This window comes from Suncus etruscus, chromosome 8 (genome assembly GCF_024139225.1).
Source record: "Suncus etruscus isolate mSunEtr1 chromosome 8, mSunEtr1.pri.cur, whole genome shotgun sequence".
Taxonomy (NCBI): Eukaryota; Metazoa; Chordata; class Mammalia; order Eulipotyphla; family Soricidae; genus Suncus; species Suncus etruscus.
In genome coordinates this window covers 34,014,844-34,031,098 of record NC_064855.1, presented here as the reverse complement: position 1 = coordinate 34,031,098, position 16,255 = coordinate 34,014,844, and the positions used below count along the sequence as shown (strand labels likewise).

At 50.5% G+C, this 16,255-nt stretch overlaps 1 protein-coding gene across 1 annotated transcript in view; it reads right to left on the bottom strand.

Moving 5' to 3' along the window:
* The window catches only part of COL23A1 (collagen type XXIII alpha 1 chain), a 114,642-nt gene that overhangs the window by 21,228 nt on the left and 77,159 nt on the right, over positions 1-16,255 (bottom strand). Inside the window, 3 exon segments of the mRNA XM_049778442.1 lie at positions 9,784-9,810; positions 10,388-10,395; positions 13,450-13,494. Coding sequence (XP_049634399.1) covers positions 9,784-9,810; positions 10,388-10,395; positions 13,450-13,494 — 80 coding nt within the window.

The following is a 16,255-nucleotide window of genomic DNA, read 5'->3' as shown; positions in this document are numbered from 1 at the left end:
AGCTGGGCACTTCGCAGCCTCCCTTCAATGCTTTCTGCTTCTCCCTGAGCCCCACAACAGTGCTTGACGTTTGCTTGCCATCCCTCCATTCTAGTGGCTGTCAACCCAGATTCATGGTAGCACAGCACAGCCCAGGGTGTGATGCCAGCAGCAGCCAAAGCCCCTCAAGCCCCCCCTTGCCATGCTGTTTCCAGAGGTCTGAGAATGCACCCAGCCTCAGGTTTCCCACCCATTTTGGGAGGTTGTAACCAGCCCCCACAGGCCTGTCCCTGATCCATCTGGCAGACATTTTCACAAGAGGAGTAAGGAAAGGAAGGGGAAGGCCCTAGATAAACCAGGGAGGTACCACAGACAGGCTTTCTCAGTGGGATCCTGAATAAAGCAGAACCCACAGACCGACCTAGTGCAGGCCACAGATGCACCCATCCCACATCTCTGGTCTCAGGGCTTTGCCTTCTGTTTGTGATTAAGCGCCTTTATGGGGACCCACCCCTCACTGTACCCCACAGGGCCCCTGGAGGAAGGAGCTTGATGGGGATTATCAGTCCAGGGCCCAGTAATTGCAGTCCAGATGTTGACAATTTGTTCAATTACAAGGCAGTGAGAACCTGCACCCCCCCCCACATTCCTGGGTGAATAGTCCCCTCCTGGGTCGGCACCTGAATCCACATTATTGTAAGATCAGGACTTCCATGTTTTTTTTGGGTGGCTGCACATTCTGGGGGTGCTCAGATCTGGCAATATAATCCGTTTATGGCCTTTTCCAGACACAAGAAAACCTTCCCCTGTCAGCTAGGTGTGGGTGACGCTGTGACTCTGTGGGGGTGGGTGGGAGGAAGATGGGTAAGCTGGGTGATGTGCTGGGGAGCCCCTGAGTTGTTTGACCTGGTTTGCAAAGGATTGTTTTTCTTTTTGGGGGGGCCACACCCGGTGATGCTCAGTGGTTATTATTGACTCCCGATGGGCTCAGGGAATCCTATGGGATGCGAATGGGCTCAGGGGATCCTATGGGATGCGAAGGAATTGAAGCCAGTTTGCTTTGTGTAAGGCAAACACCCTCCTTGATGCACTATCACTCTGCTCCCATTGTGTGTGTGTGTGGTGTGTGGTGTGTGTGTGTGTGTGTGAGAGAGAGAAAGAGAGAGAGAGAGAGAGAGAGAGAGAGAGAGGAGAGAGAGAGAGAAGAGAGAGAGAAGAGAGAGAGAGAGAGAGAGAGAGAGAGAGAGAGAGCAATGCCCAGGGTTACTCCTGGCTCTGAACTCAGGGATCACCTAGATGGGAGGTGGAAGTTGGCTATGGCAGTACAAGAGCCCCACCCACTGTGCTATGGCTCCAGCCATGACCTGTGTTACTGGCTATTGTATCCTGAACACAAAACCATTCTCAAGTTTCTCCTATGGCTAGAAAAACAGACAAACTTCCCTGGAGGGCAGAGTGTTTGCTTTGCAGGTGGCTGACCTGGGTTCAATCCTCAAGGTACCATGTGGTCTCCTGAGGATCGCCAGTGATGATCCCTGAGTGTAGAGCTAGTTGTAAGCCCTGAGCACAGTTGAATGTGGCCCCCCAGATAAAAACAGAATTCAAGTTTTTCTGATTGAGCTTGTTTCCCCTCTTGCTCTGGTGCTTCGTGGACACCAGAGGGAGCCCTTGACCTGCCTCAGGCCCACCACTACCAGGGACCAGCAGGCGGGACTCCGGGCAGAAAACGGGAGGTGGGGGCCAGGTTCTTGATTCCCGAGGCCCCACCCCAGGGAGACTGGTGCATGTGCTCAATTTTCTAGAAAATGATGCAGACCTGCTGGCTGGGTGTCAGCACCGCTTGGCCAAGTCCTAGGGGAGCCCGGTGGGCAGTGCAGGATCAGACCCTCTATGTGCACTGCAGATGGCGGTGGGTGAGGTTCAGCAACATAAACCAGGTAATCCACCCCACCCCACCCACCCCCATCGCAGGAGGTGCCAAGGCAAGGGTGAGTCAGCTCTGTGCTGGGGAGAGGGGTAAAGGCGAACACTCCTTGGGGAGCTCTATTGCAAGTGCTGAGGTGGATAAGGGGAAAACGGGCCAAAATGATAGTACAAGCAGCCAACCCGGGTGAGATCCCAGCACCCTAAGTAGTACCCCAAGCCTGCCATGAGTAGTCCAGGAAGGAAGGAAGGAAGGAAGGAAGGAAGGAAGGAAGGAAGGAAGGAAGGAAGGAAGGAGAGGAAGGAAGGAAGGAAGGAAGGAAGGAAGGAAGGAAGGAAGGAAGGAAGGAAGGAAGGAAGGAAGGAAGGAAGGAAGGAAGGAAGGAAGGAAGGAGGAAGGAAGGAGAGGAAGGAGGGAAGGAGGGAGGAGGGAAGGAGGGAAGGAGGGAAGGAGGGAAGGAGGGAAGGAGGAGGAGGGAGGGAGGAGGGAGGGAGGGAAAGGAGGAAGGAAAGGAAAGGAGGGAGGTAAGGAGGGAAGGAGGGAGGGAAGGAGGGAAGGAGGGAGGGAAAGGAGGGAAGGGAGGGGAGGGAAGGAGAGGGAAGGAAGGAGGGAAGGAAGGAGGGAAGGAGGGAGGAAGGGAGTGAGGGAGGAAGGAAGGAAGAGGGAAAGAAGGAATTGAAAGAAGGAAGGAGGAGGGTCAGAGAGATAGCATGGAGGTAGGGTGTTTGCCTTGCATGAAGGACGGTGGTTCAAATCCCAGCATCCCACATGAGCCTGCCAGGAGTAATTTCTGAGTGTAGAGCCAAGAGTAACCCCTGAGTGCTGCTGGGTATGACGCAAAAACAAAAAATAAAAAATAAAAAGAAAGCGCTAGCAAGCGTTAGCCTATGATGGACTGCAGTTTGATCACCTGATGTCTCATATGGTCCCCCAAGCCAGGAGCGATTTCTGAGTGCATAGCCAGGAGTAACCCCTGAGTGTCACCCGGTGTGCCCCCTCAAAAAAAGGAAGAAGGAAGGAAGGAAGGAAAGATGGAAGAAAGGAGGAAAGAGGAAGGAAGGAAGGAAGGAAGGAAGGAAGGAAGGAAGGAAGGAAGGAAGGAAGGAAGGAAGGAAGGAAGGAAGGAAGGAAGGAAGAAAAGATTGAAGGAAGGATTGAAGGAGGGAAGAAAGATTGAAGGAAGGATTAAAGGAAGGAAAAATGGAAGGAAGGAGGGAGGAAGAAAAGCAGAAAACTGGGGTGATCACACCTGAATCACTTGACCCTGTTTGCAACTGGAGACTGTGCTACAGGCTTGTCCCCAGTCTAAACAGTGTCCTCAAACACCCCCATTCGCCATTCATTTACATGAGTCCCAGCCTGGAGTCCAGAGGCTGGGCAGGAGACTCCACCACCTGCTCTCCAGCCCCTCTGCTCCACTTCCTCCTACAATCCTGGAGGTGCCTGGGATGCAGATATATGTTGTATGGGACACAGCAAGCTTAACCTCTCCCCTCACCTGCCCTCCCTGAATCCACTTCCCACCTTCACCTCGTTTATTGAGCGGGAGGGATGCTCCCTCTTGTTCCAGGGGGCTCTGTGTGCCTGCTGCTCTGGGGCTACACTGTGTGGGTTGCCTGGACTCCTGCCCATGCCTCAAAACACACCTGCAGTTACCCAGGGGAGGGTTCAGTGGTCAAGACACTTGTGCATCCCCAAGATCCCAGTACTTCTGCTGGTGTGTGTGTGTGTGTGTGTGTGTGTGTGTGTGTTTGCTGGAGGCATGTTCCACAGTGCTTAGGGACCACTACTAGCTCTGAGCTCAGAGACCACACCTGGTGGACTCAGGGAAACCACATGGGATGGCGGGGACTGAAGTTGGTCCTGTGCAAGGCAAGTGCCCTCCCTACTGTGCTATCACTCCAGCCCTGCTTCTGCTATTTGGAAGTGTAGATGCTACAAAAAGGGTGTGTGCCCTGCCACCAGATGTAAGCTGCCAGGACCTGACAGCCACAAAAGGAAAGGAGATGAATGGGGTAATAAAAAGAAAATGAGGAAAAGGGAGGCAGAGTGCAGTTAGGAATAGAAGGGACCACTATGACAATGAGAGTGGGAAGTGATCACTCTGGATAAGAACTGGGGACTAAAAAAAAAAAAAAAAGAACTGGGTGCTGGGCCGGAGAGATAGCACAATGGTAGGGTATTTACCTTGCATGTGGCCAACCTGAGACAGACCTGGGTTTGATTCCCGACATCTCATATGGTCCCCTGAGTCTGCCAGGAGTGCTTTCTGAATGCAGAGCCAAGAATAACTCCTGAGCGCCTCCAGGTGTGGCCCCAAAAACAAACAAACAAAAAAAACTGGGTGTTGAAAGGAAGGAAAGTAATATTCATGATACCTCTTCAGTAATAGTATTGTAAACCTGTACCAGAGAGAGACAGAGAGACAGAAGAAAAATATCAGCCACAGAGGCAGGCTGGGGTGGTGGTGGTAGGGAAACAAACAGGAAATGGTGGCAGGAAATGTGCTCTATGAAAGGACGGGTGTTGGACATTGTATGACTGATTCAGTCACCAACAACTTTGCATCTCATAGTGATTTAATTTAAATATGGACAAAAGTGACAAGAGAATGCCTCACCCACATCAGCCTAGACCCTTCCCTCACAGTCTGGGCTCATCCCAGTCTCCTGGAGGGGCTCCTATCAGATAGGCGCTACCATCCTGCCTCGTTCTAATTTGGGGGGTGGTTATATGTGGCGATGCTCAGGGATTAGCTCAGGAATCACTCATGGCAGTGCTTTTGGGACTACATGAGATGCCAAAGATTGCATCCTGGTCAACCGTGTCCTAGGCAAACATTGTCCTCACTGTGCCATCTTTCTGGCCCCTCGTTCGAAGTTTGTGCTCTTGCCCAGTGCTGTGTAAACCTGTTCTGAGCACTAAGTTCTCAGCATGGATTCAAGGTGCCCATGAGGCTGGGGGCTTACTTGAGGCTGTGCACCCCCCTTCAGGGGATGAGGGGGACCTGGTTGAGTAACCCAGGGTATCTTGGGACCATTCCAGGTAAACAGGCTAGATGTTTCCAAGCATGTGCCAAGCACAGTGATTTGGATATTTTGGTCCATGTAGCGATGTGGAGATACCAGGACTACAGCTGGTGCTGCCTGGGGTGAAGGCACGCATATTATACGATTCCAGGGACTGGACCTCGCTCACTACACTGTCATGGCTTCATGAAGTTCACTTCCAGAAGTGAACAGCAAGTGACAGTGACACCTCACACACTCACACAAAGGCTATTAAAAGGCTATTAAAAAACAGCTGCACCATGAGCTTCAAACATTACTGTGAGAGAATTATAATTCACTTCGACCACAATAAAAATTAAAATAAAAAAGCGTACAATAAAATAAGCTCTATAGAGGCATGGAAAAGAAAAACAGCTGCATCCTCAAGCTATACTTTTTCTTTCTTCTCTTCTCTTTTCTTTTTTCTTTTCTTTTTTCTTTTTTCTTTTTTTTTTTTTTTTGTGGCCGTACAGATGCTGGATCTACACATCACTGGTGGCAGGTTTGGCGACCTTGTGTGATGCTGGGAGTTGAACCCGGTTTGGCTGCATGCAAAGCAAGTCACTACCCACTGTACAATCTCTGCCACTCAATTCTGTTTCTTGGTTTGTTTTTGTTTTGGGGCCAACCCCAGAAACCTGGCTGATTTGGGACCATATGGGATGCAGTGGGACAAATCCAGGCTAGTTGCATCTAAGGCAAGTGCCCCACCCGCTATAATATTGCTCCGGCTGCAGCCTCCGTCCCCCCCCCTTTTTTTTTTTTTTTTGGTTTTTGGGAAGATAACCCCCGGCGTTGCTCAGGGGTTACTTCTGGCTGTCTGCTCAGAAATAGCTCCTGGCAGGCACGGGGGGACCATATGGGATGCCAGGATTCAAACCAACCACCTTTGGTCCTGGATCGGCTGCTTGCAAGGCAAACACCGCTGTGCTATCTCCCAGGGCCCTCCGTCCCCTTTTAATCTTATATATTGGCCAAAGATAGAAAACTATGATAATCTATGTAGCTGGCCACGGTTTTGGGGTGGGAATACTAGCCCAGGTACCTGGAGGGCAATTTGGTGACGCACATCATAGCCAGAAACATGTGCAAACTGTTTTGGTAGAGCAAACCAACTTTTCCACGTTTCTTCTAAGATCATGGAAATAAGCCAATGAGCTTATTTTGTATTATTTCTAGGACACTGTGTATAGGGGTGAAGGAGTCTCAATCTTAAATGCTGTTGGGTGACAGATGGCATCAAATATAAAATGCCATGCAGGCCTTACATTCTAAAATTTGGGGGAGTTGAGACCACACTCAGCTGTGCTCAGGGGCTGTTTTGGATATGCTTTGAAGCACTCCCTGGTGGTGTTCAGGTATACTCCCATTGTGCTTGCTGGAGGACCCCAAATGTGGTGCAAGGGATTAAAATTGGGATCATAGGGCCCGGAGAGATAGCACAGCAGCGTTTGCCTTGCAAGCAGCCGATCCAGGACCAAAGGTGGTTGGTTCGAATCCCGGTGTCCCATATGGTTCCCCGTGCCTGCCAGAAGCTATTTCTGAGCAGACAGCCAGGAGTAACCCCTGAGCAACGCCGGGGTGGCCCAAAAAACCAAAAAAAAAAAAAAAAAAATTGGGATCATAGTCACTGTGCTGCACGTAAGGCTAATAACCAACTTCCCTTCAATATGCTCTTACTCTGACCCTTTCGAAGAATTTTTTCCCCAGTTTTTGGACCACATCCGGTGACGCTCAGGGATTACTCCTGGCTATGTGTTCAGAAATCGCTCCTGGCTTGGGGGTCCATATGGGACGCCAGGGGATTGAACAACGGTCCGTCCTAGGCTAGCATGAGCAAGGCTTACCTTACTACTTGCACCACCTCTCCGGCCCCTAGAAGAATTCTTAACTAGTAGAGAACAACCTCTTGCTCAAATGAGGGGTGGGGGAAAGACAATACCAAAACACCTAGTTTCAGAAGGATAAACGTGAATGTAGTGGCCGGAGAGATAGCACAGTGGGTAGGGCATTTGCCTTGCATGTAGAAGACCCAGGTTCAATCCCCAGCATCCCATATGGTCTCCCAAGCTTTCCAAGAGTAATTTCTGAGCACAGAGCCAGGAGAAATCCCTGAGTACTGCAGAGTATGGCCCCCAAACAAAACAAAACAAATCATGAAAGCAATTCTTCACACTAAGAAAATGCGAGAATGGGCTGTATTGTACAGTGAGGAGGACCCAGGTTCAATCCCCATCATCTCATATGGTCCCTCAAGCCCTGCCAGGAGTGATTCTTGAGCACTGCTGGTGTGGCTCCTCCCAAAAAACAAAAGTTCAAGAAATTGGCTGTGGCAGCAGGGACAGTGGCTAAGCTGACCCTTCCTCTTTTTTGGGGGAATGGTGCTTTTCTTTATTCCGGGAAGGTTCAATCATAAACATGTTTCTGTTAAGTAAGGGTCAAATTCCCTCTGGAAAAGAAAGAACAGGCTGAGTTCTGTAAGGGGTTCAGGCAACAAGCTGTCAGCTGTGGCACATGGGGGAGCTTGTTGTCCCCCAGCCACCCCTACTGAGTCCACATAAGGCTTTGATTTCAGCTGGTCTCGCTGTGGGAAATGGGCCACACAAGATTCATCCTGAAAACAGCCAGTTTCCATCTCCGCTTCCCTAATTCCTTGTGCTCTCATTGGATCTTTTATTTTTGGTTTCTGTTTTTGGGCCACACCTGGTGGTGCTCAGGGGTTACTCCTGGCTAAGGGACCTCTCCTCGTGAGGCTCAGGGGACCATAAGGGGAGCTGAGGATTGAACCCAAGTCAGACATGTGCAAGAAAAACACTCTCCGACTGTACTATCACTCTGACCCCTCTTACTGTCTGTTTTATGTTATTTTTAATATTTTATTTTAACACTCTGATTTACCAAGTTATTCATACTACAGTTGCTTCAGGCATTAAATGCTGGTGTAGAGGTTGCACTGGGCTCCGTAGTTCATGAAGAAAGGAGAATCTGCCCATCTCCCTTTATTTTTGGTTTTGGGCCACACCTGGCGGCTCCCAGGGGTTACTCCTGGCTCTGTACTCAGAAATCACTCCTGGCAGGCACGGGGAACCATATGGGATGCCAGGGATCAAACCCGGGTCCATCCCAGGTTAGCAGCATGCAAGGCAAAACACCCTCTCTCTGTGCTATCATTCCGGCCCTTGCCCACCTCTTTCTGAGAATGCCACAGAGGGATAAGCCTAGACTGGCTAGACTACCTGCAAAGAGCTAGTGGCCATTACTTCTTCTGGAATTTGGTAGTGGAGCCAGGCTCTTTTCTCATCCTGGGAAGATGGTGGGTATGGGAATGGCTGTTGGGCTTACTGGGGGCTTACTGGGGGTAGGGGTGGGAGAAGGGGATGCATGGCTTCACTGTCTATTTTGGAAAGTGACATAATTATACCTCCCTCCAAACAGAAAGTGCCATGAAAAAAATCCCCCAAGAAGCATATTCTGGGACTTAACTAAGCCTTAAGGGAAAAGAAAAAAGTAAAAAAAAGGGCCAAGCAAGAGTACACAGGTAGGCACTTGCTTTACACACAGGCAACGCAGGTCCCCTGTGCCTGCCAGGAGTGACTTCTGAGCACAGAGGCAGGAATAATCCCTGAGTGTGGCCAGGTGTGACCAAAAGAAACGAAAAAATGGGCCCAGAGAGATAGCACAGCGGCATTTGCCTTGCAAGCAGCCGATCCAGGACCAAAGGTGGTTGGTTCGAATCCCGGCGTCCCATATGGTCCCCCGTGCCTGCCAGGAGCTATTTCTGAGCAGTCAGGAGAAACCCCTGAGCACTGCCGGATGTGGCCCAAAAACCAAAAAGAAACCAAAAAACTACCAAGCTCAGTGAGCCTAAACTCAGTAACTCAGAGGTTCAACTAGCATCACCCACAGCCCAGTTAATCCTTAGACACTGACGTTAATAACACCATGGAGAGACAGAACGATTATTTCAGGTTGACCCTTGTTGATCTAAGTTTTGATAATTCCATGTACATTTGTGTTGTACAATTCTTGGTATCCCACAGGTGTCCTGAAGCATCACCAGGAGTGATCCCTGAGCATCACTGGTTGTGGCCAAAAAAAGAAAAAAGAAAAAAGAAAACAAAAGAAAAGCCTTATCTATATAGGACAGTCCTAAAATCCTCGTGCCCCAGGGAACAGTGAGGAAGGCCTTGTCACATGCTAGGAGGCTCCACAAGGATCAATGCAGCTTTTACACCACCACCCTCAAATTTGCTGCTCTCTGGCTTTGAGAGACCCTGCAACCTTAGCTGGGGTCTGACCACCCACAGCTGTGATAAGTCTCTGCCGCCCTGCATTCCGGGGTGACCACACTGGGCCCAAGTTGTCGCTGTATAGAATTGGTGCAGGCCATCAAACTCAGGGCTCTCGTGTGCAAAGCTGCACTCCCACCTCGAACCCCCAAACCTTTCCTGCAGAACCAACTGTTCCAGAGTCCCACTTAAACATGGTTCAGTCGAGCCACTCCAAAACTGAGCTACTGTGTAAGTTCATAGTCAGAGACCCCAGACAGGACAATAGCACAATTCAAGCCTCACACAGTGCCCACCCGCTCCACCTTCCAGCCTGAACTGGGCTGTCTTGAGGGGCCCTTCACTTGCCTAGACAGGCTGCTTCTAGAAGCTTCTGTGCTATCTGCAGGAATAGGCAGATTCCCACCCCCACCATCTTTTCCTCAGAGGAATTGGTAGGGATGGGGGCAAGGGAGAAGCACAGAGAGTCAGTGCAGGCTCAGAAGTCTTGGGGCTTGAGAGAAAAAAAGGCGGAAGAGAAGAGAGGATAAGGACATATTACCGGGTAGCCGTCACGTCCTGATGGGCCCTGCGGTATGAACAGGCATGAGTGATCATCTTCATCTTCAGCAGGAAAATGGGAGGAAGAAGCCAGTTTCCGCTGCAACCAGTGCCCTGACCACACTTCTGCCTGGTCTCTTCGGGGACTCATGGAGCCAAAGCAGGGGGCTATATCCTCCCCCCAATCAGTAAGCAGGGTACAGGTCTAGCCACCCCACCTGCCTTGCAAATGATTCTTCCCAGTGGATGAGGATGGCGCAGAAACTTCTCTGACCTGGTAGACACAGCTCGTGATCAATACCAGCTAATCCATATGAATGATGGTTTTGGGGGAAGGGGCAATATAATGGTGCTCATGAGTTACTCCTGGCTCTACATTCATCACTCCTGGTGGTGCTCAGGGGATCATACTGATGCTAAGGATGATCAAACCTGGGTTGGCCTTCTGCAAAACAAGGACCTTAGCCACTGTGCTATCGCTCAAGCCCCTCGTATTTCCTCCAGTTTCCCTCTCTTCCCCTCTCTTTCCCTATCATTTTCAAGACTCAGGGAGAGAGAAACAGTCTTATCTGTTCAGCGCCACACACATGATCCGGGACACTTACTGGCGGGCCTGCAAGACACAAGCAGAGGAGCCATGATCAGGATAAGAGAGCCCTCACCTTCCCTCAGCCAGAAGCCCCCTTCTTTGGTGGGGGGGGGGCACACCTGGCAGTGCTCAGGGGACATGGAATGCCGAAGATTTAAACCAGGTAGCCAGGGCAAGAGCCTTCCCAGCTGTACTGTATTGCTCTAGCCCCACACCCCTCTTTGTCCCAGCAATTGCCCACTTCCTAGGCACACCTCTCAGCTGCAGGCCTGCCAAAGCCTCAGCATGGGAGATTCATAGTCAGCCTTCAGGGTGCTTATGCATCGGGCCTGGGCTCAGTCACACTGGCCAGGTCGGATGGAGCCTCACGAAAGATGGCAGCCCTCACTTTGGTGTTGCCAGCTGGGGCGGGGGAACAGTTTGTTTAGAGGAAAGGGGACAGATGGAGGGGGTATTTGGGGGCAGAGAGGAAGAAATATATGCTCAGGTCACGTGTATGTGTGAGCATTTTTTCAGTGCATGTATCTATTTGCACATGTGTCTCTGTGTATGTCTGTGTGTCTCATAAACTCAGCAGAAAAGTCCAGACCTCCCTGTCTCCCTCTGAGAATATGTGCTTCTTTTTGTTTGTTTTGTTTTTGAGTCACATACGGCAATGTTCAGGGCTTACTCCTGGCTTTGCACTCAAGGAACATTCCTGGCATGCCGGGGATCACGACCCTGTGTCAGCTGTGCACAAGCCAAACACCTTCTCCTTTGTACTATTGCTTTGGCTTTCCTATGGTGCCTCTTTTTTTCTTCTTTTTGTTTTAACTCGAGGGTGCTCAGGAGTTACTCCTAGCTCTGCGCACAGGAATTACTCCTAGTGGTACTCGGGACCATATGGGATGCCAGGAATTGAACCCTGCTTGGCTGCATGCAAGGCAGATGCCTTAAGTGCTGTGCTATCACTCTGGTCGCTGGTGCTTCTTGACCTTGCTATTCTGGGGATTCCACAGTTTGCCCTGCGATGACTTGGGGGACTCCAGGGCTGCACCCAGCAGTTTTGAGTGATGAAATCTGAGTCGAGTTGGTCATGTGCAGGGCAGGCACTTTAACCTGTCTTACCCCTGCACAATCTTTTTTTGTTTTTTGTTTTTTGTTTTTTGGAACACACCCAACAGCACTCAGGGGTGACTCCTGGCTCCACGCTCAGAAATCACCCCTGGCAGGCTCAGGGGACAATATGGGATGCCAGGATTCGAACTAATGACCTTTTGCATGAAAGGCAAATGCCTTACCTCCATGCTATCTCTCTAGCCCCATCCCTGTACGATCTTATCCAGCCAAGGCAGGAGGAGACATTGGAGACTTGCAGGACACTCTGGGAAGGCTGGTCTTTCTTGGGTTGTTAATTTCTGCTACCATAACCCACAGATTTAATCCTGACTTTTTTCTTTGGTGGGGGGGTTTGGGCCATATTGGGCTATGCTCAGGGCTTAGTCCTGGGTCTGTGTTCAGGGGTCACATGTGGAAAATTCAGAAGACCCTACAGGATGTGGGGGATTGAATCAGGTCAACTGTGTGCAAGGCAAGCACCCTCCCTGCTGTACTATCTTGCTCGTCCCAGGAAACTGGGATAAAGCTTTGTCCTAGGGTCTGTGGCTTGTGCCCTGCCTGTCCAGCCCCAGATACAGGCACTTAGAGGGGATGCTCAGTGCTTAGTGAGATGGGGGACACAATAAAATGATATGGTGAGGATGAAAAGAGGACAAATGATGAGGTGTACCAGGCAGGTTGGTGCCCCTTGAGCTGATGAGATACTGAATTCAGAGAGAAGGAAAGTCACAACCTGAATTCAAGTGAGCCCACAAAGCTTCCTGAGTGCAGAGCAAGGAGTAAGCCTGGGAATCACCGGTGTAGTTCCCAAAGCCAAACCAACAAAATCAAACAAACAGGCACATGGCTTCCAGAGTTGAGTTAAGGGCAAGCAGAGGCATTTATCTGGAGAACCTGCACAAAGGACAAAGAACACGCCAGCAGGAGGGGACAGGACATCCTGACCAACAGCAGAAGACAAACCTGAGAGCCAGAGAGGTCCTAGCCATGTCCAGCTCCATGGAGCTCTCTGGTGGTGGCATGCCTGTTCGCCCTACTGGAGTCGCCAAGGTTCATCCAGACACTAGTCTTTCCTATTTGTTAGTTTTGGGGCCATACCTGGTAGTGCTCAGAGTTTAATACTGGCTCTGCTCTCCAGAATCACTCCTGAGCTCGGGGTATCCTATGGGGTGCTGGGGATCAAATCTGAAACTCTTTGTGCACAGCAAGTGCCCTCCCTGTTGTACTATTGCTTGGCTTCAAGACAAATTTTTTGTTTGTTTGTTTTTTTGGATCACACCCGGTGACGTTCAGGGATTACTCCTGGCTATGCACTCAGAAATCGCTCCTGACTTGGGAGACCCATATAGGATGCTGGGGCATCAAACTGCGGTCCGTCCTAGGTTAGCTGCTTGCAAGACAAACACCCTACCGCTTGCACCACTACTCTGGTAGTGGTAGTAGGCAAATTTCTTAACCCCTGTCCTATCTCTCTGTCATGAGCAATAACTTTGGTCAGGTCGCATAGGTGACAGTGAAGTGTTCAAATGGGGTGGGTGTCAAGAGGGAGAAAAATGGAAGGCAAGGCTGAAAGTTGAGGTAGCAGGTAAGGGAGCAAGTAGAAAAGTCTTGACAGGAAGGAGCAGAGCACAAGCTTGGAGGGGGAAATGGGTAGGGTGAGCGAGCACAGGAGGAGGAGCAAAGGGATGTGTGCAAAGATGGGACTAGCACAAAGATGTGTCAGTTGGGCCCAGAAGTGTAGGTGGTCAGGAGGTCTGAGCAAGGCTTGATGCCCTGTTGACAGCTCTGTGCAACAGGTCTGGCAGGTCCTGGGGAGGGACCCAGTCCCAGGTTCCAGCTCAACACTGTGGGGCTGGAGGGAGCCTGAAAAGAAACTAAGCAACCATGAGGGCTGATGGATTCCTCCTCCATTCTCTGGAACAGCAGGGTTGGCAGCAACTCTTGGTTCAGGCTCAGGACACAGGAGAACCAGGAACTCACCAGGGTCACCTCTTCTTCCGGGCTTGCCGCGCCGTCCAGGGGGGCCTGGATGGAAACAAGGCCAATTCCTGAAACCTGAGGCAGTGGACACAGTCAGCCTCTCCCTGCCCACACCTGCACCTCTTTTCCACTAGTTCAGTTACTCAGTCAACCTCATTTCTTTCTTTCATATCCTGTACCAACCCTCGAAAATGAACACCTGTAAACTCTTGCAGTTTTTCCTTTTGGTCCACATCCCGAGGTGCTCAAGGCTAACTCTGGCTCTGTGCTCAAAGATCAACCCTGGAAGGGATAGAGAACATATGGGGTGCTGGGGTATAGCCAACTTGGGTTGGCCACGTGCATGGAAAGCCCCTTGTCCACCCTATTTCTTTGGCTCCCCAGTATTTTGGGGAGCCACACACCAAGATGCTTAGGGCTCACTCCTGCCTCTGCATATAGAAATCACTCCTGGCAGGGCTTGGGAGATTGTTGCATTAAATAATTAGCAATGGTGGTGGATGGAGATGGATGGATGCCTTTGTCCTTAGGCCCCGGCCACGTGGCTTCATCCTCCATCAACTGGCGGGTCTGGGGTTCAGGAAAGCAACGGGTATTGAACTCACTCACAGGCAGGCATCAGGAAGTATCAGCTTTATTCATACCCTGACCACCAAAGGTGTGGCCTATAACCTTTCAAGCACAGCCATTCTTCGCTAGCCCTGCATCTTAACTCCTTTTAGCCATCTTCCCTTTCACCTCCATGGTGGCCAAAGACCAAAAGGGCAGATACTCAAAAGGGCCTAATCCCCTGGGTCAAAGGCCTTATCTACCTTTTCCAAGACCCCTCCCAGGAATGGGTGGGGTCTTGCAGGTAAGATCAAGTTACCTAGGGAGAAAGGGTGGGGGATGAGGCTTCATCTTGGCTGAAAAGAGTTAAGATGCAGGGCTAGCAAAGAATGGCTGTGCTTGAAAGGTTATGATATAAGCCACACATGTGATGAATAGGGCATGAATAAAGTTGATGCTTCCTGATGCCTGTCTCTGGATGAGTCTGATTCCGCCGTTCACCTAAACCTGGGACCCGCAAGCTGGATAGGGGTTGCGGAGCCATGTGGCCTGGGATGGCAGAGAAAAATCCATCCACCTCCATCCTTCTCAATCTTTAATTATTTAACGCTACAGGAGATCACATAGGATGTCGGGGATTGAACCTAGGCACCCTACCTGCTGTTCTATTGCTTTGGCCCTCCCTGACTGTTTTTTTTTAAACAAGCCCTTGTCCTTCCTGTAAAAGTTGATGTCCAGAGTGATAGCACAGTGGCAGGGCATTTGCCTTGCACGCAGCTGACCTGGGACAGACCCGGGTTCAATCCCTGGCATCCCATATTGTCCCCTGAGCCTGCCAGGAGCGATTTCTCAGCGCAGAGCCAGAAGTAACCCAGGGCCGCCAGGTGTGGCCCTAAAACCAAAACCAACCAAACAAAAATAAGTTGATGTCTAAACCTCACTGAACAGGGGCCAGATAGCAGTGAAACAGAGCGATAGCAAAGAGCACTTGCTTTGCATGTGGCCAACCAGTATTAGATCCCGAGCATCCCATATGGTTCCCCAAGGGAACCAAAAGTGCTTCCTGAGTACAGGGTCGGGAGTAACCCTTGAGCACCGCCAGATATGGACACCCTCCAAAAAAAAAAAAATCAATGCACTGGATAAATCCCACAAACTATAACTGAGTCCTTGATGGCCAGAAAGAGACAGGAACAGGCTCATCCTCAATGATCCTATTGACATACACAATTTGATTGGTCAGCGACCAACCCCTATTTACATAAGGAGGAGCCAATCTGTACATAGGCTAAAGGGAGAAGATATAATTGTTGTTTTAATATAAACTAAAAAGTCCTAGAGTTGGTGTGGGGATGGTGAGACCTATCTCAGCTGGCTGGACCCAGTTCCTGCAGCCTCTACAGCCTGGCGGGTCTGTAGGTGCAGGATAACAGCATAGAAATTCAAAAGCAGCCAGTTAAAGTTCCAGGAGACAGCCAGCTTTATTTCACAGCCCTAACTGTCATGTTCATTTCCTCACATGGCTTCTATGCTAAGCCTTTCCCAAGCAGCCACTTCTCTGCTCCTTCTGCTCTCTCTGCCTGTGTCTCCCTCTCAGCTACTCTCCAGGCTTCCTTGCTGACTGACTCCCTTTGCTGATGCTACTGCTGCTGCTTTTCTCCTCCTCCTCCTCCTCCTCCTCCTCCTCCTCCCCCCCTTCTCCTCCTCCCCCCCCCTCCTTATTATTATTATTATTATTATTATTATTATTATTTTGATTTTGGGGCCACAACTAGGACACTGAAATTCTCACATCTTTCCACATGTGTGTAGAAAATCTCCTAAGACATTCTTCAAAAGCTAGGCAGAGGCATGCAACGTCCTTCAGGAAGTCTTCCTGTGTTGCCCCCTCGATGTTCCCCAAGAGTCTCTTGCTATAGTCCTAGGTGCACTAGATGGAGCTCTAGCTCATCTGCTGGCCTACTTTAGGAAGAGCCCACCCAACGCCCCAACAGCCTCCTTTCCCCAACCAGTCCCAGGTGCAGGCTGAATGCAGTGAAACAGGATTGAGAACGGAGGGTGAGTGACGGCCAGGTGAGCAGACCCCAAGACCTCTCCCTCCCACCCCAGCCCCCACTATGTGTAAGAGCCAGGCTGGAAGTGGTGTGAATGGTCTTTATCGCCAGTCCTGGGAAACCACTTGGCATGGATCTAACCCCAGGGGAAAGCCTGGGACCCCTGGATAATGAGGTGCACATGTGTGGGAGACAGGCCTGGG